At 41.4% G+C, this 20,708-nt stretch overlaps 1 protein-coding gene across 2 annotated transcripts in view; it reads left to right on the top strand.

The window, feature by feature from the left end:
* NELL1 (neural EGFL like 1) overlaps positions 1-20,708 on the top strand; it is a 794,543-nt gene that overhangs the window by 172,929 nt on the left and 600,906 nt on the right. For both annotated transcript variants that reach the window (XM_081798460.1, XM_081798459.1), the window contains exons 6-9: positions 4,409-4,481; positions 5,105-5,187; positions 11,866-12,000; positions 13,177-13,279. In XM_081798460.1, the coding sequence (XP_081654586.1) occupies positions 4,409-4,481; positions 5,105-5,187; positions 11,866-12,000; positions 13,177-13,279 (394 nt within the window). The remainder of the gene's footprint in view (positions 1-4,408; positions 4,482-5,104; positions 5,188-11,865; positions 12,001-13,176; positions 13,280-20,708) is intronic.

Here is a 20,708-nt window from a genome sequence, read left to right as displayed (position 1 = left end):
CCGGGACTCCAGGATCATGACCTGAGCCGAAGGCAGTCGCTTAACCAACTGAGCCACCCAGGCGCCCTCTTTGTGTATTTCTTACTGTGGAATGAGAAAGGTTCTTGGAACAATGGAAATAATGGGCATTAGTTCCCCAAACAAATACTCCCAATGTACGACCTACCTGGTGCCCATCTATTTCGCAGTGCTTGGTGAGCTGAGTGCAGGAAGTAGAGGCTGGTAACAGGTGGATTCAACAAAGGAAAAAATGTACCCATTCTCCCCCCGCTCCACCTGTACTAATAGTAAAAGTTTATTAATTTGGGCTTTGCACTTTAGGGATTTATTTAGATTCTCAGCTTGGCTGAGGGTTAGCATTGCAGGAACGATGAGAAAACGGATTGTTCAGCAGATTAATAGTGTAAATAAGATTGCGGGGGAGAATATTAAGCTACCTAAAAGGATCTCTTGTTTGCCAGCACTAAAACACTATTTCAGCAAATTGTTAGTATCTAATGCAGATAATTTATGTTGGGTTGATTAAGTATCTATCTGTTAGAGCAATTAAGATAGAACCTCATTTTGACCACAGGACCTTGTTCTAGCAACATCTTGTTAGCTCATGTAACTATGAGACTTTCTCAAATGATCTATTTTCTCCTTAAACCATGTTGGAATAGCTTCGTGCTGGTTTTGGAGTTAGTAGACCTGTAGTTAATGGCCTAAGATTAAGGTGTCCTTTTGAAAAGCTACTTAAGTTGCCAAAGCCTTAGTTTTTTTGTAGGTCAAATGACTGGTGATCTGGCCCTGGATCAGTAGCTCTCATTGGGTGTATCAAAATCACCTTGGAAGCTTTTTCAAAATATATCTGATGTTCTCCCCAACCTCCTTTAAAATTCTATGTACCCCTACTTTAAAAACTGATATCCTACACGATCTTTACAGACTCTACCAGCTCTGAAAATGATACTGCTCAATATTCTATAATTAATAGTTTTTAGGAATTTCATGCTTTTCAAGTATTTATTGTGCCTGCTATGTGAAATATACTACAATAGAAGCTGCAGGGGACACTGAGATGAAAATATGACTTTGCCTTCATGGTGTCTATAATCTAGTAATTCTGTTGGTTGCAACTCAGCTCCAAATCACTGAGATTTTATTCCTATATTAGGATTTGGATGATGCTGTTTTCACCACTGAACTTTTAATGAGTAAAGCCTCCTGTTCCTCCCCCTCCCCCCAAAGAAAACCCACAAATGATTGACAAGAGAGCAGGGTTTTTTAAAGTGGGACTCTTTGACTTTTCATCAGAATCCTCTTGGATAGCTTTTAATTAAGTTTCCTGGGCCCACTCAACCTTCCTGAAACAGAATTTGAGGGATGACCCAGGAATCTGAATGTTAACACTCCAACTCGAGGTGTTTACTCAAGGTGATTCCTAAGAAACTCAAAGTTTGGGAAGCAGTGCCGTGATTAATGATGAGAAATACAGCATGAGTCTGAAAAAATGAGATCAGGCGAGGCCGGCTAATGTCCTGCAAGAATTGCATTTTTCAGGTAAGTGTAGATACATTTAAAGTTAAGTAAGAACAAATAGAAATTCTTGTTATTCTAATTTCATCTTTGGTCGAAGTTGCAGGGCTTGAAGGAACATTATCATCAGTAGAAATTGTCCTAGATGACTTCGCTGGGAGAAATAAGAGTGAGCTTCTATATAGGTTTATACATTAGAAAACGCCTTTCATTTTCTAAAGAAAACTACATGCATAGCAAATGCTGCTTTGACAAAGGTCCAGGTACAGAAGAGTTCATATGGCAATTCAATGCAAAACCTTCTGGTTCCTGTTCTGGGGGAAGGTGCTAGGATATATACGCATGTGTATGTGAGTATGGCACACATACTCAGACTTCTTTGGGTTATAGCTGGTATTGTACAGTGTATGGCCATTCTTCTTTTAGTCTAACATGGAATTACATCCATTCAAATAAATTACATCACCATCTTGATTTATTTGGCAAGACCAGTATGTGGGCTGGGGCGCCTGGGTGGCTCAGTTGGTTAAGCGACTGCCTTCGGCTCAGGTCATGATCCTGGAGTCCCGGGATCGAGTCCCACATCCGGCTCCCTGCTCAGCAGGGAGTCTGCCTCTCTCTCTGACCCTCCCCCTTCTCATGCTCTCTATCTCATTCTCTCTCTCAAATAAATAAAACCTTTAAAAAAAAAAAAAAAAACAGTATGTGGGCTGACCCCCATGACCTTTCCTCAGAAATAAATGCTAAGTTTTGAGTTGAGTTTTGGTGTTAATGGGCATTGAGAAGCTGTCAGCTCTTATTTCTGTTTGTGTTCAAGTCGACATCATTGAACTTCACCTAATGATCTGTGTAACACCCCTGTGTGGCTCAGATTAAAAGTAGAAAGGCAGAAGTGATGATGGGGGCAGGTGGAAGGAAAGTGTGGGAGAGGCAATTTGTAATTTACAGTGTAACTAAAAATCAGTAGTCACCTTTAAAAATAGGAAAAGGAAAACTGATATGTACTAAATTTTGTTGCCACTGAGTGAATAGAAGGGATATCCTTTTCAAACGGATTTTCCATTCATTTTTAGAAAGGTAATCAATACTGTGACTAGTATTCTCTGGGTTTGAGTGCCATTTCCCTGGCTGATTAAAAATAATAATGATTTAGGCTTTTCTGATGAACAGGTAATAGATGGACCTGATTTTTTCTGGTATATATGCTTTCTCCACTTGCACATCTCCTAGGGTGATTAGCTGTCCCTGTGTGCCTGTGAGTCTGTATTAGCACTGGAAGTCCTAAGTTCTGGGAAACTCTAAATCCTGAGCAGACCTGGGATAGTTGGTTACTATGAATTCACCCATATTCAATCTATTCAGATCAGACAGATGTTTTCTGATGTGTCTCTCCATTCTCTATAATGGTCTTTGATGGAAACCTACAGCTTTGTCTAATTTTTTGTTTAACTTGAAAGGTAGAGCACAGAAATCTAACTTGTGACAGTCTTGGTTTGAATGCCTGTTTTGCTGACCCAGAACTTGAGTGCTGGAAGGATCTTTAGCTTTTGCATCCAGCCTTTTTTCCAGAGGAAGCAACTGAAGCTCAGAGAAGATGGTTGGCTGACTGTTTGAAGTTCACTCAGTTAGCTTGAGATGGATTCAGACCTTGAGCCCAGATCTCCTGACTTCCAATCCCCTGTTTTTCTCATATTTCTCAAATGTGCTTGAAAGGTGCCCTGGGCACTCAAAGGCATGAACTTGCTTTGAGAAACTGAGCAGCTTTGTGCCAGGAAGAAGCTGATCGACTTAGATGGTGCTCCATTAATTGCTCTCTGGAATTGCCCTATAAAAGACTATGAATTCATATTGAGGAGCAGTGGTAGGGACTTCCTCCCCATGGAGAGGCTGTCTCCTCTTAAATTGACAAATACTGCATCATTCTCAAAGAGGAAGAAGTTAATGTATCCAATTCTGAGAAAGAGGTCCTATGATCCCGTTATTTCTATTAACGTTTCCAATTCATATTTCATTTTGAAATAAAACAGCATTTGTTGATTACCTTCTTTTTAGAAGATGAGCACATAAATATTACCTCCTCTGGAAGACTTGCAGCATGATCTTAGGCCTATATTTTATTTACAGATTAAGCTCAATATTCTGAACTGGCTTCCGCATCTTCCATCTGTTTTGTAATATCTCTTCTGTCAAGAAGAAAAAAAATCCCTAAAACCAAAAACTTGATATTCAAGATAAAAAATGCAAAAGCCAAGTCAATATTGTCATTGCAAGATGGCAGTCTCAATGACTTTCTTAGATCAGGGCTGTTCTTCCAGACTAAGTTACAGAATGAAAAAAACCCCTTTTACTCACAGTGAGATGTTGAGAAGTTTTAAGACTCACCAGTAAACACTCATGTTACTCAGTTAGCAGAGAGCAAAGATTGTATGCAATTCTCTCCATGTCTCATTTTATTTCCTCTACTCAATCAAACTTTAATATATTTGTATTGTCTCTTCTCTCTTGCTTAAAAAAATCACCTAAGTCTGCAAAATTTAATGTTCCAGGATGACTAAGGCATTGAGGAAATTTTTGTTTCATCAGTGCCTTTTTGGTTCAGTAGTTGAAGAACATTTACTGGTAGATCCTTCCCGTTACAATGTCATTAGCATCCACCAGTGGTATCTAACGATAGCTTTCTCAAGATGAATGTACTTTTCAAGATTTCCGCAGGAGGACGGTTTGGAGTAGTTTCCTGGGGACTCAGGCAAACTTATGTTTTGAGTGAGGATACCAGTGTTGTTTTTAAAAAAAAGAAAAAAAAGTGCCTTGCACAGAGATGTGACTGCACAGGGGCCATTGGAACCGGTGACTATAATCTTGATCACCACCTCTCTCTTCTATTATCAAGGGAATCATCCAAGATGGGAAAATCATCCTTATGCCAAATGGATACATAACTCAATGTCCGAATCTGAATCGCAGTAAGTAGCAATTTGAAGCATTTATAAATTTCTATTACTATGTAACTTATTGGTAATAAACATGTTGCCGGAAGCATAAAAACTGTTGACTTCTGAGGTAGTGGGGATAGGGAGATAATTAATTATCTATACTATATACTTCTGTGTCTTTGAATTTTTAAAAAGTTTGTGTTTATAGAATTACCACTGGAAGGTAAGAAAAAGACTACATTAAAAGTTTGGGTTCTGTAGATTGATGCAGGAAGATAGGTTTAATATGGTAGTATAAATCATAAACATTTATTTAAACTGCTTGGCTTAGATGTGTGTTGAGTTTCTCCTCTTCTGTATAACGATTCACATTTTTACAGTTACCTCTCAATAAAGACAAGGGTTTAATTTTAATTTAAAAAATGTCCTATTGCCTTTTCAGTTAATAGTCCTTTTTTCCTATTCCTTTCTTTCCTCCTGTTAATAAAAGGAAAAGACCAAGACTTGAAATCCTGGGTGATTTCACTCCAATTGTAAAGTAATACTTAGCCAGAAAAGCAAAAACCCTTCAACATAGCCAAGCAACTACTGTTGTAAGAATTTCTTTATTGTTTTAGCACTGTATCAACATTTCTTATATTTTCTCTATTGAGCTTGTCCAACTTGCAGTGATTTCTTAAGCCTGGTGCAAGGAATAATGGATTTGCAAGAGCTTTTGGCCAAGATGACTGCAAAAGTAGGTATCTGAATTTCACTTGTGATGTTTCATTGTCTTTCTCCATCTTACCTGGAATTTCAAGCGATATGCTATAATGGAAACATTTTTAGCCTTGGTATCTGCAATATGTTAATATAAAAAATGGTTTACTGTTACTTGAAATAGGACTACCTATAGTAAACATAACCATTTACCTCTTTGATGCTATTAGGCTATATCAAAATGTTTGCTTGAAGAATGCTTGGAAGAAAGAGGCCATATAGATCACTGTAGATTCCCTGGGAGAGGAAAAGGAATTTGCCCACTGGCCATTCAACTAGTAACACTGTGAGATGGTACATGGTCAGAGACACTGCTGCTTCTAAGCTAATGCGTTTTGAGTGTAAAAATTATTGCCGATAATCAGAAGGGGCAAAATAGCCATTGTTAGGAACAGATTGCTGTCACAAGAAGGCATTATGTCACTTTTCTAAGATGTGATTCATTTCAGGACTGGTCTTGAGTTAAATAGTAGAGGAGGCAAAGTTTCTCTTTTAACACATTCAGTTTTATAGTTGTACATTCTTTCCTTCTCTCCATCATCCAATTAACAAGCATCTTCCGAGGATCTGCTGTTGGCCAGGCGCTGTGTCAGACACAAAGGAGTCGGTCGTGAACGAGACATGATTCCTGCTCCAGAAGATAGCTGAAAATGTGGACAATTAGAGGCTTTAATATGTGAAGTTTAGATTCATAATGAAAAGCCCTGAGCCCTGTGTTGAAAGGCACTGAATAAAGAGAAAATGTGTCTAATGCTGTTGTTATGATACCAATCAGTCGTGGACGTGAGTCCCAGCCTAGGGCGAAGAAGGAATTAGGTTGGGCCTAAGAGACATTATACTCTGTGAAAGGAAGAATTTTAATAACAGTGAAAATGATACATTAATCCTATTCCCATCTGCGGCTATGACTGCTCCCAGCCATCAGCCATGGCACGTGAAAAAAAAAAATTGGTGGGTAGGTAAGTGTTTGGGAGGCAGGCTGTGTTTTGGACCCATCGGTTGTGCTACCGAAGGTAAGGTTTCTCTTTCAAACTAGGTTTTTGGCCAAGTCATCTTTTGTCTGGAAAGGAGAGACAGAACACTTTTGTTAGAAACCCTGAGACTTGAGAGCTGAAGCATTAGCTTTTCAGCTCAGAGTACAGTGGAAATGTGAAATGCAGCCAACTATTTGCCTTCCCAGCTTGTGGCATATAGAGACTTGTATTTTTTATTTTGTCTGGAGCAGCTTGATCTCAATAGTGTTAATTATATTTTAGCTTGCTACCAAAGTTTTGAAACGAGAAACATGTCTTAGTCTCAGGTGATTGTGGTTCCCCAGCTTTAAGGATGCTCCTTTCTTTCTTGTTCTTACCTTCTGCAGAGAATGTCATTTTTCTCTTTTTAGCCATACATTATCTAGGAACCACATTGAGTTCGGTCCTCCAAACATTATTATGTAAAATGGGCATTTGTGAGGCAGTAGATATCTAATTGTGGGCAATTGCAAGCAGAAAATGGTTTCATCCACCTTCTAAACCCTGCCTCTGGTGCTTTGGAAGATTTATAAGTCTGTTTCTTCCAAACCGTGAATAGAATTATAATTAGAAAACTGAGAACTTCCATTTTCACTGCAAAATTTTGAAATCTACAATAATCTAGAAAAGGAGTGCTGGTAAACTTTTTCTGGAAAGGATTAGCTAGTTAATTTTAGGCTCTGCAGGCCAAGAGGCAAAATAGAAAATATGTACATTTTTACTTAAATATAATCACTTAAAATATAACCCTTGAAAAATGTAAAAATCTTTCTTAGCTGATAGACTGGAGGAAAATGAGTGGGTGGCCAGATTTGGTCCATGGGCCCTAATTTGTCAACCCCTAATTTAGAAAAAGCTGGAAAGTCAGTCATAGGAGGTAATATTTATTGAGTATTTGCTGTGTGTTAGTTACAATGCTTAAATGTTTTGTATTTCTTATCACTTTAATCCTCACAACAGTCCTGTGAGTTGGGGTTGATTTATTAGCCCGCTTCCCAGATGAGAAGACTCCATTCCAGGAATGTTATGTTAACTTTTCCCAAGACAATGGATGGCAGAGCTGGGACTCAGGCTCAGATTCTGAAAGCTGCATCATGACTAAGAATGTCTGTAGTTGGAGAAGGGAGGATTGGAAAGAAAAACAAAAGATGTCAAGTAGGAATGACTGATGGAGAGAGGCAGGTTGGCCACTACCAGCGTGGGGATAGAGATTGGTAAGAACAATGGGCAAAATGGAAGAGAGGAATGTGTGTTCTGATCGTACCTGTTGGGAGTGAAACATGAGCGTAGAGCTTGTAGTAGCTTTTGGAGGGGGAAAAGTCAGGGCAGGAACAAAGCTCCTAAACTTACCCTTTTGGTTATAGTCCATTGTTTTCCTTGGAAATCTGTTGATGTTGAGTCCTGGGTTCCCATGCTCTGTGTTTCTGGCAGGACCACGCAGGGCCATCTTATATACCCTTAAAGGTTTTCAGATCTTAGAGGCTGCTCAGAATCACACTGCAAACCTAGGATAGACCAGGTGAATTCTCAGCCAAGAATTCTTTAAGAATTATCAAGGAAGATATTTCCCTCTTGACTGTGCCAAGGTCTGAACAGGAAGGTCTTTTTCTGTGCTTCGTGCAAACATTGTTTACTTTATGTGTACTCTCAAACTGAGGACACAGGCCTTTGGGGCCACATCTTTGTGTAGGAGTTCCCTTTAAGACCTCCCAACATGGACAGACCCTTCTCCCTAACTTCTCTCCCCTGCGCAGCCATCAAAGTGGGAGCTTGGAGGCTCATTGACCTTTGCCCAGTTGCCGTTTCCCCATATTTAAAAGGGTGACCATTAATTGTGGTTTTATGAAGATCCCATGAGACCAGGCAAGTGAGACTCACAGGTCTGGTTTGGTGGATGGCACGCAATAGGTACTCAATAAGCTGTAGTTGTTCATTTTGTGTTAAACCTAGGAAAAAAATAGGCAGCCATGGGGGGAAGATAGTCACTAAGAAAATGGACACCTTGCCTAGTGGCTTGGCATCACAAAGCCTGGCAATAGCCGTGAGTCGCTCTCAGGTTCCTGGTCTTAGAGTGAGGTGCCAGGAGGTCTTGGAAAGCAGCAGAATGTCCTTACATGGTGTCCTAGTGGAAAGCCATAGAATCCTACCAGAGAGCAAGCCCAGTGCACAAGCTGGACAGGAGTTGGTAGCCATAATCACATCAAACAGCTGTGACACCAGATGAGCCCAGGGGTCTGCCCAGGAGGGCTTGCTGTTTCTTTTCTCTCTTCAGGACAGGGGCTGCTGGAGAATAACTATGCTCTTGCTGAATACGGGACATATCGTGGGAGCAGTTTGCATGTATCTTCAGGTGACAGGTCCGGGTGTATAAGAGCCCTCTTTGAAGAATCCTGGCATTCTGGCAAAATGAACCTTTTTCAAGGTAGAGGAGGTACAGGGAAGGAGGGAAGGTGTCTTCTGTCCCTTTCCCTAAGCCATCTACAAGAGACCACGGATACCTGGCTTACTCTGGAAGTTCTCTCAGGTAGTCTTGACATTGTGGGAATAATCCCATTGCTGGCCAGGTACATGGTGATGAGGTCGGGACTTGTCTTTGTCTTGTGTCCCACCTGTCCTGTAATTGCATTCTGCCTTCAAGTTTGGGAAGAAGAGATGCTGGACTGGGAATTTGATTACTTCTATTCAAATCTTTGACAAATCTATTTATGCAAATCAAGCAGCACTTGGAGTGGCATTTCAGCTTGTAACATATTTAATTTTGAGACTTTCATTGTTGCAAACTCAATAGTGATTTTTCCAGTTAAGCTTAAAGGTTTAACACAATAAAAGATTTTTTTCCCTTCAATGTAGCAAGTGCCAAATAAATAGTATTTCAAAGAAAGAAAAGCACACCCCATTGCATGACTAATGTACTCATCCATTTGTTGACCTCTTACTGTGAAAAAGGCCTCTGATGTCTGTCTTCGAATGTGTAGAGTTAAGAATAAATGATTCTGTCCGTGGTTGCTTAGATAAATGCATGAACAAAGGTAAGAATAGAGATGTAGATTTGCTACTGGATCTATTTTGGATCTGTAGGCATTCTTGGAGGGAATGGTAGGTGGTGTAGAAATAGCTTTTGAAAATGAATTTGGGTAAAATCAGCATGCTAATACCAATGAAAAATTGTAATTCAATTTTTGGTTCAGAGTTGTTTTTCTCCTTTTATTCTAGTATTTAGCAGGGGAGGAAAAGGAAGGTATAGTTACATATTAAGTGTCTTTGAAAAATTAGCTTTTTGCCTTAATATGTCTTTTCTTTTGTGTCTGTCTCATGTGCTCTTATTACAGAGATTAGGGCTTTTCAGTGTTGTCAGGAAAGGCTAAATATATTAAAAAATACAAAATAACTGTCCTGAGAATAGCTTTCATTAAAACCGAGGTTTTCTTGGTATTGAGTTTTGCAGGTAGCTCAGTTTTGTTGGACAGTATGGGAAATTGACAATACTGCTTTTTTAGGCAAATTCCTGGGTTTTAAGGAAACTTGGGCAGTCACAGAATTGCCTTTTGAGTCATTTAGTCTTTAAGAAGTTTCTGGGAGTGGTGCAGGCAGTAGATCTTTCCAGATTTTCAGAGTGAGGTTCATTTCTTTTTACAAATGCACTGTTCTCAGCCACTTTTAGGAGGGATGCAGGTCTAGTTGAACTCTTTTTCAACCCCAGGTCATCCATCAATCACTACCCTTTTGTAGGAACTACAGGGGCTATAGACATGAAGTAAAGGTAATATGCAATAAGTTGTCACTTCTTGCTACCTCTTACCTATATGTGGTTTTACTCACTTGACCTCACCAAATTCTAAGAAGTGTATTTAATGTGTTCCCTAAAGAATTCCCAAAGAAATTAATTAGCATGGATTCTAGAAACTAATTAAGCTAGAACTTTACATGGATCTGAATTTTTGGAAGATTGTGCATATGGGAGGGGTCCTAGGAAGCTAATATTTTAGGCATAGTTAACTCCGCATTTTCTGGGGGCTGATGATGGTGCATGTGGTTTGTCTAGCGTCCTATTTGCTTTTTTACCTGCCCATTGGTACTGCCTACAAAAGGCAGATAGGAACTATTTTTCTTGAGAGATTCTAAACTTTGGGAGGAAGAGAATGAAATAAATGACCAAAGCCAAGTTTGGAATTGCATGTGGATTCCATTTTTAGAGAATGGTGCTCAGCAGTGCCGGTAGGAGTAATTGAGAGGAACATGTAAGGAATGGAACCATAGTTAGCATAGAAAGATTCTGGGAGTCCTCAACCCATATTCAACCATTATATCTAAAATATTGGCTTGAAATAGTCTTACTTGGATCAGAGATGGGCTTGATCTATGTGGGGAAAATACTGAAGACACAGAGGTATAAGTGTGGTCGAGAAAGAAAATAGAAACTACTTGGACTTTTAGAAAGTAGTGTTTGTTTTTCAATCAAGGCAGTCTCTAAAGAAAAGGGGAAAATGATAATACTGCTATTGGATTGAATTACACTTGAGTGTGTGTGAGATTCTATCAGAGTTGAATTTTTTTGTACCATATGTTTGAAGCCAACTGCAGTAGCTGCATGGAAAGTGATCAGGAGAGAGGATTGGACTCCTACCATGATGACCTATTCAGTGAACCTGGTGGTGCTGAGTGTGGTCAAGAGCAGATGTGAAGATGGGCTAACCTCAGATGTTGGAAGAGAGTAGATTGCTTAGGATCGGTTACCAGGCAAAACTAGGTCTGATAGGAAAAGCAGGGAGAGATTTCACAGCTCACACCAAGAAAGGGGTTTCAAACATCCAGAGCTAACCAAAAAAAGTTTTTAAAGATAGCGTCCTGCCGCTGTAGACATGCAAAGGAAGGCTGGTAAATCACTGGAAGGGGGTTACTTGTCATGACATTCAAACTTTATAACCCTTTTCGAGTCAGAGACTCTGAGGTTCTGTGATAACTGATAATAGCTGGAGGACCTAGGAAAATGAAACAAGTTTCTCTCTCAAATCCTGATCTCACCTAGGGGTTTGGTTTCCTCTCCTTACCTTTGAACACCAAAGTGGATCCCTGGGGCATTCATTCTGGGGGATCCTGATCAGGCAGGGGAGAAACTATATCCTTGTACGCATTTCCCTTTTCCTGGCCCCAGCTCCCAGGAATTTTTCAGAAGGGAGGAATCCGTGACTTCCCAGCCTGAAAACCGTTGTGCTCGGGTTAGTGTGCGAACACGGAGAGAATGGTGGGAGGTAAATGTGAGTGCATCAGAGTTGCTGATGAGGTCTCCTGTAAATATTGTAATGAGTCCTTGAGAACTCATTCATTATGAGTGTTTCTGTGTGGGCTTGAGCTGGAAGCACACATGTTTATGTACACCCATGAGGTCCCTGAGATACAGTTTAATGTCTCATTTGGTGCTCATTAGACCATGGGAGCCAATATGTCTTCAGTATAGAATGATTCCACCTCATTGTGTTTTGTTTTGTCTTTTTTAATAATCTGGCTAAGAATAAGTCAGCTGCTCTGAGCACTTTTTTCCTCCTCCTCCTCGGATTTTTTTTTTTTTTTCCTCGTTGCTTTTAGCTTTGTTAGGACAATGCAACTGAATGAAAGTAATTACACCTAGTAACTCTTATTTGCAGTTAAATTATGCAGAGACGAGACTTAGTCAGATGGAAAACTGTCACTGTGAGAAGACCTGTCAAGTGAGTGGACTTCTCTATAGAGATCAAGACTCCTGGGTTGACGGGGATCACTGCCGGAACTGCACTTGCAAAGTAAGCCTCTTTGTAAATAAAAAGAGTTGTAAGGGGGCATTTTCACTACTTATTGTATAATCTGGTCTTGCAATATACAATGCTGGCTTTAGGAAGTCCCTATGATCCTTTTACTAAACTTCTGCCTAGCAATCTGAACAATTGTGAGGGGAACCTGGAAGAGTGTCATTTCATCTCTAAATACTTGGAAATTAAAATCTGCTTCTATTTGACAGCACACTCTAATAGGACCTAACCTTGTTACTAACAAACTTACTGTGTGGAGTTGGAGGATTGAGAGTGTCAGAGGGAAGAAGGGACTCCTGTGATTTTTCAGGCAACCCAACGGTTAGCTTCATTCACAACTTTTCACTGCTAGAATACATTTTAAAAGGGGGTATAATTGGGTGCCTGGGTGGCTCAGTTGGTTAAGCGACTGCCTTCGGCTCAGGTCATGATCCTGGAGTCTCAGGATCGAGTCCCGCATCGGGCTCCCTGCTCGGCAGGGAGTCTGCTTCTCCCTCTGACCCTCCCCTGTCTCATGCTCTCTCTCTATCTCATTCTCTCCCTCAAATAAATAAATAAAATCCTTAAAAAAAAAAAAAAAATAAAAGGGGGTATAATTAATTAGTTTCTAGATGTTTTTATTACAATTTACAAGGTATCTGTCATCTGTTTCAGAGACTTGCAAGACCCACCTCCACCCCCCGCCCTGACTTCCAGGGTCTCCATCATTAGTATATTCCATCTGTTTCAGAGAATTCAAGAGCACCCCCAAAATTAGTATGTGAACTCTGTGCTGTGCAGTTGAAATTATTTGAGAAATATCTGAAGAATGCTTTTGTTTGGGGAAAATACAAAATGGATTGTTAGAGCCTCAATAATGATTGGCACGGTCTGCAAAATGTGTTATTTATGTTCTTGTAAAAATAGGCTTTTGTTTTCTGCCTAATCTACTTAGCCCACATGGGCAGGTGGAATGAAGCCAGTGACGTATATCAGAAAAGTACCTGAGGTGGCACAGGTTCATCTGTGCTGGAGAAAATACTTCATTTGTGCTCCTGGAGTAGACTGGGAATTCCTCACACTGCTTCTCTTTCCCCGCCGAGGTTTCTGAGATGAGATGTGTGCTTTTGCCACAAAGAGAAATTTCAAAGCGCGCTTCTGAGATGCCTTTCCCTGTCCTTCCTTCCTCAGAGTGGTGCTGTCGAGTGTCGAAGGATGTCCTGTCCCCCTCTCAGTTGCTCCCCAGACTCCCTCCCCGTGCACATTGCCGGCCAGTGCTGTAAGGTCTGCCGACGTAAGTACTGATGGAGGGTCAGAGTGGTTCTCTGTGCTTTGAGGTTCCCCCTTCCCCCAACTGATGAACACTGATGACATGAAGTAGCGGAAGTTGATATTAAATGTATGACAAGCAGAACTTCTGTATTTTAATCACCTGTGATGTGCAGATACTTCACATAAGCTATTTAAAAAAAAAATCTCCTATCAGCTCTAATTACTCTTCTTCCCATTCTCTGTAGAAGGAGCTGGTGTTCGCAGGGATTAACTACCTGTCTAGAGTCAAACACCTGGTGTAATGGGTTGTGTTTATCTATGAGGTCACAACTCCAAAGCTCCATGTGCTTTGGTCCCTCTCCTTCTGAATGATGAAGTTTAAGACCCAGATTCTGTATTTAGGCTTTCTGAGGTCTTGGCCAGATTTCCTGTTACTAAAAGGCCTTTGTTAGGAATTTCGAGATGGGCCTCAGTTAAGATATTGACATAAGTGCCTTCAGAGTTGGCCTGTCCAAGCTACAGGATTTAAATATTCTTACTCTGTTTTGCAAAGGGCACCATTTCGGAGGAGATAGTAAAATGAGCCCGGAGATCAGCCGTAAGAGTAAAAAGCTGTCTGGGTGATAGACACTGGGGAGGGTATGTGCTCTGGTAAGCGCTGTGAATTGTGCAAGACTGTTGAATCTCAGATCTGTACCTCTGAAACAAATAATGCAATATATGTTAAGAAAAAAAAAAAGAAGAAGAAGAAGAAGAAGGTAGCGGGAGGGGAAGAATGAAGCGGGGGAAATCGGAGGGGGAGACGAACCATGAGAGACGATGGACTCTGAAAAACAAACTGAGGGTTCTAGAGGGGAGGGGGGTGGGAGGATGGGTTAGCCTGGTGATGGGTATTGAGGAGGGCATGTTCTGCATGGAGCACTGGGTGTTATGCACAAACAATGAGTCATGGAACACTACATCTAAAACTGATGATGTAATGTATGGGGATAATATAAGAATAAAAAAAAAAAGAATGCTTGGTATGTGCCAGTTACTGTGTAGGTGCTCCACTTCTGTTCGCTTACTGACTGCTCACTGCAGTCCTTCGGGTGGGGATTATTACCCCTGTTTTACAGGAAGCTTAGGGAAGTTAACTTACCAAAGTCGCAACCCTAGTAAGTGACCGTGGTGAGATAGGAAACAGAGGTGCCTGACGACAAAGCCCATCGACTTTTTACCAAACTATAGGGTCTTCTGTAGCAAGAGTCTAGGTTAGAAACAGGTCATCATTCAAGGTCATTTCTCGACCAAAAATATCAACATCACGGGGTCTTCGAAACACAGTGGTTGAGCTTTTCGCCAAAAACAGCCTTTCTCCTAATAGGACAGTGGAGGTGGGGATAGCTGGTCTGGTCACACCAACCCAGACCTTTCTTGCACCTTTTCAGAAGGGACTTTGGAATATTCCTCCTCCTTAGGGTTGGTACAGTACACCTATTTGTCTGGAGGGTGGTACTTGGAGTTGATCTAAAAAGAGAAACTGTACAAACTTGATATTCTATCTAACAGTGAGCAGAGGAAGAGGATGAAAAACTACTGGGAATTTGTTTAAAAAATGAGCTTTAGTCCATTATTTTGAGTTTTCTCGACAAGTCTGTGAATACTGTCTCTCGGAAGTTGTTTGGACATGGGAATAAATGAGTCTTGCTGTTTTATGTTTTAATCTTTTGATTTTCTAATTATAAAAGCAATCTGTTTATTGTGTAACATTTGAACTCAGAGGAGTTAAGATGATGGAAAAATCTCTCCTAATGCCACCACTTGGAAACCATCACTCTTGAAATTTCAGTGGATTTCATTTTTTTAAATTTTTTTTTCTGTGAGGTATTATCTGTACACTTATCTATTTTCTGTGAATATTATCCACACACTTATTGTGCGCGGATAATATTTATCCTACTTCATTCACTTCCATAAACAAACAAACAAACAAACAAAAACTCTGTGGCCAACATGGGGCTTGAACTCATGACCCTGAGATCGAGTCTCTTGCTCTACCAACTGAGCCAGTCAGGCACCACCCCCCCCCCCCGCCATTGACTTATTATCACTTAAGTGTATTCCTGTGCTTTAAAGAACACTGAATAAACTTCTTTTTTAAAAAAATTCATTTAAATTCAATTAACACATAGTGTAGTATCAGTTTCAGAGGTAGAGTTCAGTGATTCATCATTCTTCTAGAACACCCAGTGCTCACTGCATCATGTGCCCTCTTTAAGTCCACCACCCAGTTGTATAAGCTTCATTTTAATGAGCTTCATGGTGTTCCATTGTTTGGCTCTTGCTTGCATAACTTATTTAACCATCCCCAATTTTCCCACTTTGCACTAGTATAAATTACTCTTCAATAATCTGCTTTATGTAGAAAATGCATTTTGTATTTTATATTTTCTTAAGATAAAATTCTCCAGAGTAGAATCAGTGGGCTAAATCACTGCCATTTTCAAGGCCCTTGATGTATGTCACATTGTCCCCTCAGTAGAATTGTTGGGGGTAGTCACTTCCAATTCATTTGAGAGTTTTAAGTTTTGAAAAATATTTTAGAAAGTTACATGATTTTACCAACATGCTGATATACAGCTAACTAAAACATCAGTGTGTGTGTGTGTTTTTTTGTTTTTGTTGGTTTTTGCTTTTGTTTGGAATTCATAGCAATTTAGGCGGTACTAATTTTCTCAGCAGCTCCGATTGGTGGTTTGATATGTTTGTAGTTAAACAAAATGGTAAAAAAAAATAAATGAATGAACACTAGTTAAAAAAGAAAAAAGTAAACCAAAGAGAAATGATGTAAAGCACCTCTGGAAGTTTCAAAGGTTAAGAACCTCTGGCTTAGAGGGTTTTCATTTCTTCATAGTTTTTAACAGAAATATGCATTAGGCAGTTACTGAGTGCTGGTTCCTGGAGTGGTGATAAATGGGCCCTCTCTGCTTCGGAGGGCTCACTTTCAAGTTAGGTGATTTACAGTGTCTAGAATTCTCAGTGCAGTCACATTAGGCACGTAGATAGGCACTATCAGAATGTAGACAGATGGCTTGTGGGACAGTGCTGGGAGATGAAGGGGATATCAGTGGTAGGCCTGGGGTGCTCCCTGGAGGAAGTGGAGCCAAACTATACATTTCTAGCCTTCTGGAAGATGACTGTGGTGGGTTGAACAGTGGAGTGGAGCAGAGGAGAACCAGGATTAATAAAGCAGAGTTCCAACACTAGTAGGTAGAATTTCTAGAAGTTTCAAATACCTTCATATTAGAAAAAGGATGGAGAATTGACTTCGGTTGTCCCTTTCAGATAAAATTTCCTAAGCTTCTCTTTGGTTTGGGTGGACCAGTATTCTGGAAACTCTGAGAAAAGGTATTGATCTGGCTCAGGCAAAAGGAGCTGATGCATAAAAGCAAATGGTTTTGTCAGTTGACTTACTAAGTGTTGATGCACTTGTCATGGCCTCAGGAGCTGCAGCCCTTAAAGATGGGGGCGTTTGTTTGGAAATAGGAAAAAGAATTTTGTCTAAGTGTTCATGTCTTAGTTCATTCCTTGGAAAAAGTGCTTTGTCCTTCTGTTTTGATCAAAAGGCCCAGACACTCATGTGGTCTCCAAGAACAAGGTAGCTTTCATTTTGGAGGTCTCAGATCCTGATACTACGAAGTTCTTCTCTCTGTTTTGGAGGCATCAGGAGAAGCTCTGGAGAGCCTTCTAGATTCATCAGTTGTGGACATAATGGTCCAGGAGTTTATTACCAGGGCCCCGCTTTGACCTACTAAATCAGAATCTCTGAACATCAGTGCCCTGCAGGCTATTCTTTTCGGGAGACAGGCTTGAGAACTACTGCAGAGGGTGGGGAGTGAAGAGAGAGGATGATGGAGAGGGAATCTCCAGCTATGCAACACGGCAATTACAAAGGAAAAGAGGTGGTAGAGGGAAAGGAAATACTCTGATAACAGGGTTTCAGTAGGTGAGAAGTAGGAATTGGCAAAGGTGGGTGTGGGATGCGTGAGGACAGTCGTATTCCTTTGAATTGATGCAGTTGTTCATATTCAGGCTTCTCTCCCAGCACTGTCCTTCCCTCTGGGTACAACAGTGTGCATATGTGGATCATTTGCTTTATGTCAGGCACCACGTTGAGCCCTTCTAGTGACCCAAACGCAGTCCCCACTGTTAGCCCCATTTTGTGGGTGAGGACCCACAAGAGCACAGAGACGTAACTTTCCCAAGGTTTCTCAGCCTTGGTGGAGCCAAAATAAAACCCAGGTGGTCTCTGGCTTCAGAGCTGATGCTCTTAACCCATCTCCTCTCCCCACTGCGGTCCGGGGAGATGGAGGCACCACCACATTACGACAAAATATTGTGTAACACGCATGTTGTGCAAGAGGCAGAGGTGGCCCAGACAAGGGAGCGATTAAGTCCATCAGAACCATGTGTGTGTTCGGAAAACTTCACAGGGGGAGTAACAGCTGAGTAGGGTGTTATCAAATAGGAGTTTGCCATGTCAACAAGGTAGGTGAGAACACACCTGACAGAATCATATGTGCAAAACTCAAGGAAGCAGACATTGCATTGACGTTAGTAGTTAAAAGCAAGATTCAAAGGAAGGGTTGGGGCATAATCAAAGTGTTTTGCCAAGGCTGCTGCATCAAGAGAGCTGGAATCAGGGTGGCTGGGTATGGGATTCAGGCATATTCCAGCTAGAGGTGATGAGGCTGACAGGCCCCCACTGCCTGGAGAGATGAAAAGCAAGGGATGGATGTGAGTGATGGCCCAAAGGCCTGGTACATGGTAGGTACTCCATAACATTTTTTTTTGTACAAGACAGATGAATCAGGTGTGGAGCATCTGTAAGGGAGAAGTTGCGAGGTTTTGAACAGGAGGCTGTAGGGGACTCCTAGTGTGATTAACAGAACTAAGACAGGTGGAGGAAGTAGTGCAGGGTGCGATACATTCTGTTAGGCATGTGTGAGTTGGAGATGCTGGAGGAACACCCAGCGTGATGTGGGCATCTTGCTCAGAGAGACGGTATCTGGAGCCAGATCGGGGAATGAACTCACTGAAGTAAGGAGAATTCCTGCCTGTTGGCTTTCCTGATCTGCCCGTCTCTTTTATAGTGCAATACGGAGTGCTGGTTTTGATATTCTAACCCACTGATGGCCACGGAATGGCTGGAGTGTGTGTAGGGTACAAATACCTAAATAAAGACAGAGCAACCTAATCTCTGTATCTGACAGGGGTGCCAAGTCCCGCCTGTCAGTTGTTTATTCAGTGTGCACCCAGATGGCAAAAGTGTCCAGTCATTGCACTGGAGATGTCAGGTCCGAATTTGAAGGGCCCCATGTCTGTGGGTGGGAAAAGATGCAGTTGAATAACTTTCTCCTACTCCTCAGTACATACGTTTCTGACATCACAGAGAAGTGTGTGTTGGTACCAGGTTTCAATTTCATGGTCGTACACTGTGAAATATTCAAGTTTGCATGTCCCCAGTGTGATATGAAGGGCTTCAGGTATCCATTTACATTTCTACTCCTACTGAAAGCTGTTGGAATGGAGTCCCAAATGCTCCAGCCAAAGGCACCGGAGTCTGACTCACCTTATGCTTGAATTTCCTCAGACATCAAAAATAAGCCTTTTAGCTGAGATCAAGAGGTGGGATAATGAGGACTGATGTCAGGCGTATGGAGGGCAGTGACAGAAAAGAGGGGGTATGGTCGGAGAAATGGGGGGTGAGCATGAGAAAGCAGGGGATGTTCTTGTGACCTGCAGTGGTGATCCCAAAAGCTATCCTAAGATCATTTCATTGAGAGTTGATATTGTAATCATGTATACGTCCTGCACCAGTGCAAATGGCCGAGGCGTGTAGCATGATTCTGATGTCATTCGTAGCCCCCAAAGCACCCTGCTGTGTGAGGACATAAAGTTTAGTGGACATTTATTTTTATACAGGACTGGTGAATTTGAGGGATGCTTCCCTGTGTATGGCATGAATGTAAACAGACATTGCTATCTCCAGACAGGTTCCTCCGAGAACTCCTAACAGAGGAGAGGAATCAGGCAAATTTCATAAAACAGGGTAGCAAGTGGGCTTATACCATTCTGTGGGGGTCAAGGTTACAATGAGGGAGAAAAGTCTGTTTCTTTGCTTCCGAGCTTGGGCCAAGAAGCAGATGGCAGATCTGACAGCAGGGCATTTAGCAGAGCTGTCACTCTGGAACAAGCCATCTTGCCAAGTTGACAGCAGCTGTGTTTGGGAGTGTGGGAGTTGATTGGACAGGAATTCCAGGCCCTTGGAGGATCTGTGGTCTCCCCATACGGGTAGAGAGGGGAATCTACATCATCATTAGGACCAATGAGTCATGGTCAACTGATTGATCAAGAAAATTGAGGCATACAAGATGGTCATGGATAACTTTTTGAAGGAAGGAGGGGTTGATGTAGAAAATTCTCTATTTTCTGTTGCTGTTTTTGTTCTGAAACTCATATCTGCTTTTCATGATTGAAACCACTTTAAACAGCAGAAAGAACTCTTATTTGGGAATCAGAACTTTTGACTGTTTTCACTACCAACTGTAGGCACATTAATTCTAAAATTACTTACTGTTATTAAGCCCAGAGGGGCACTGATCTCGTGGCTGGAGATGAAATGATGAAATACACCTAGACCCTGCCCTCATGGAGGTTATAGTTAGCAGGAGAGATGTATAATGAATTGGGCAACTGAGAGAAAAGGTGAGGTGTTAGAGCTAGATCAAGAGTACCAAAGAAGCACAAAGTGAGGGCAGTTCACCAGTGCTGGAAGTCAGGCTTATGTTGAAACATAACTCGATCCAGGGACTCCAGGATCATGGGTATAGAGGATGGGGGGTTGCCAGGGGACGGTGCATGAGGCTGCCTATTCTTGGAGAAGATGATAGCATGTGCAGATCCCAGACACAAAGGAGAAGGCGTGGCTAGGGTATATGTGGATGTTTGGGGGGTGGGTGGGGAATAAATGCAGAGGAATTGATGAGCTGTGAAGCTTGAGAGAGAAGGAAGAGCTACCTGAATGGCTTTGTTTGCTGAATTAAGGAATTTGGACTATATTCTGAGGGCATTAGTGATCCATAATGATTTTAAAGCATGGCCTCGTGTTTGTAATTAACAAAATATGTCTGTTTTATGGGGAAGAACTGAATAAGATTGAGACCAGAACAAGAGAAACAGAGTAGGAGGTTCTGGGGTACGAAAGAGGAGGGAATGAAGATAGTTGCAGGTGGTGGGGAATAGACAAAAGTAGGTTGACTTGAGAAACTTAAGGAGGGAGCATTGTCGTGATTTGGATACTGATTGGATGCCGGGTTGAGTAAGAAGGAGAGGTTAAAAGGATCCCAGGTGGTAGGGTGTGGGTGCTGGGGTAGTTAATGGGGCCGTTCAGGAAAGGAGATACTACA

Source organism: Leptonychotes weddellii, chromosome 11, assembly GCF_054177405.1.
Source record: "Leptonychotes weddellii isolate Sample4059 chromosome 11, ASM5417740v2, whole genome shotgun sequence".
In the NCBI taxonomy this organism is placed as follows: Eukaryota; Metazoa; Chordata; class Mammalia; order Carnivora; family Phocidae; genus Leptonychotes; species Leptonychotes weddellii.
The sequence above is the reverse complement of the archived record's forward strand: the minus strand, read 5'-3'. Positions and strand labels throughout refer to the sequence as shown.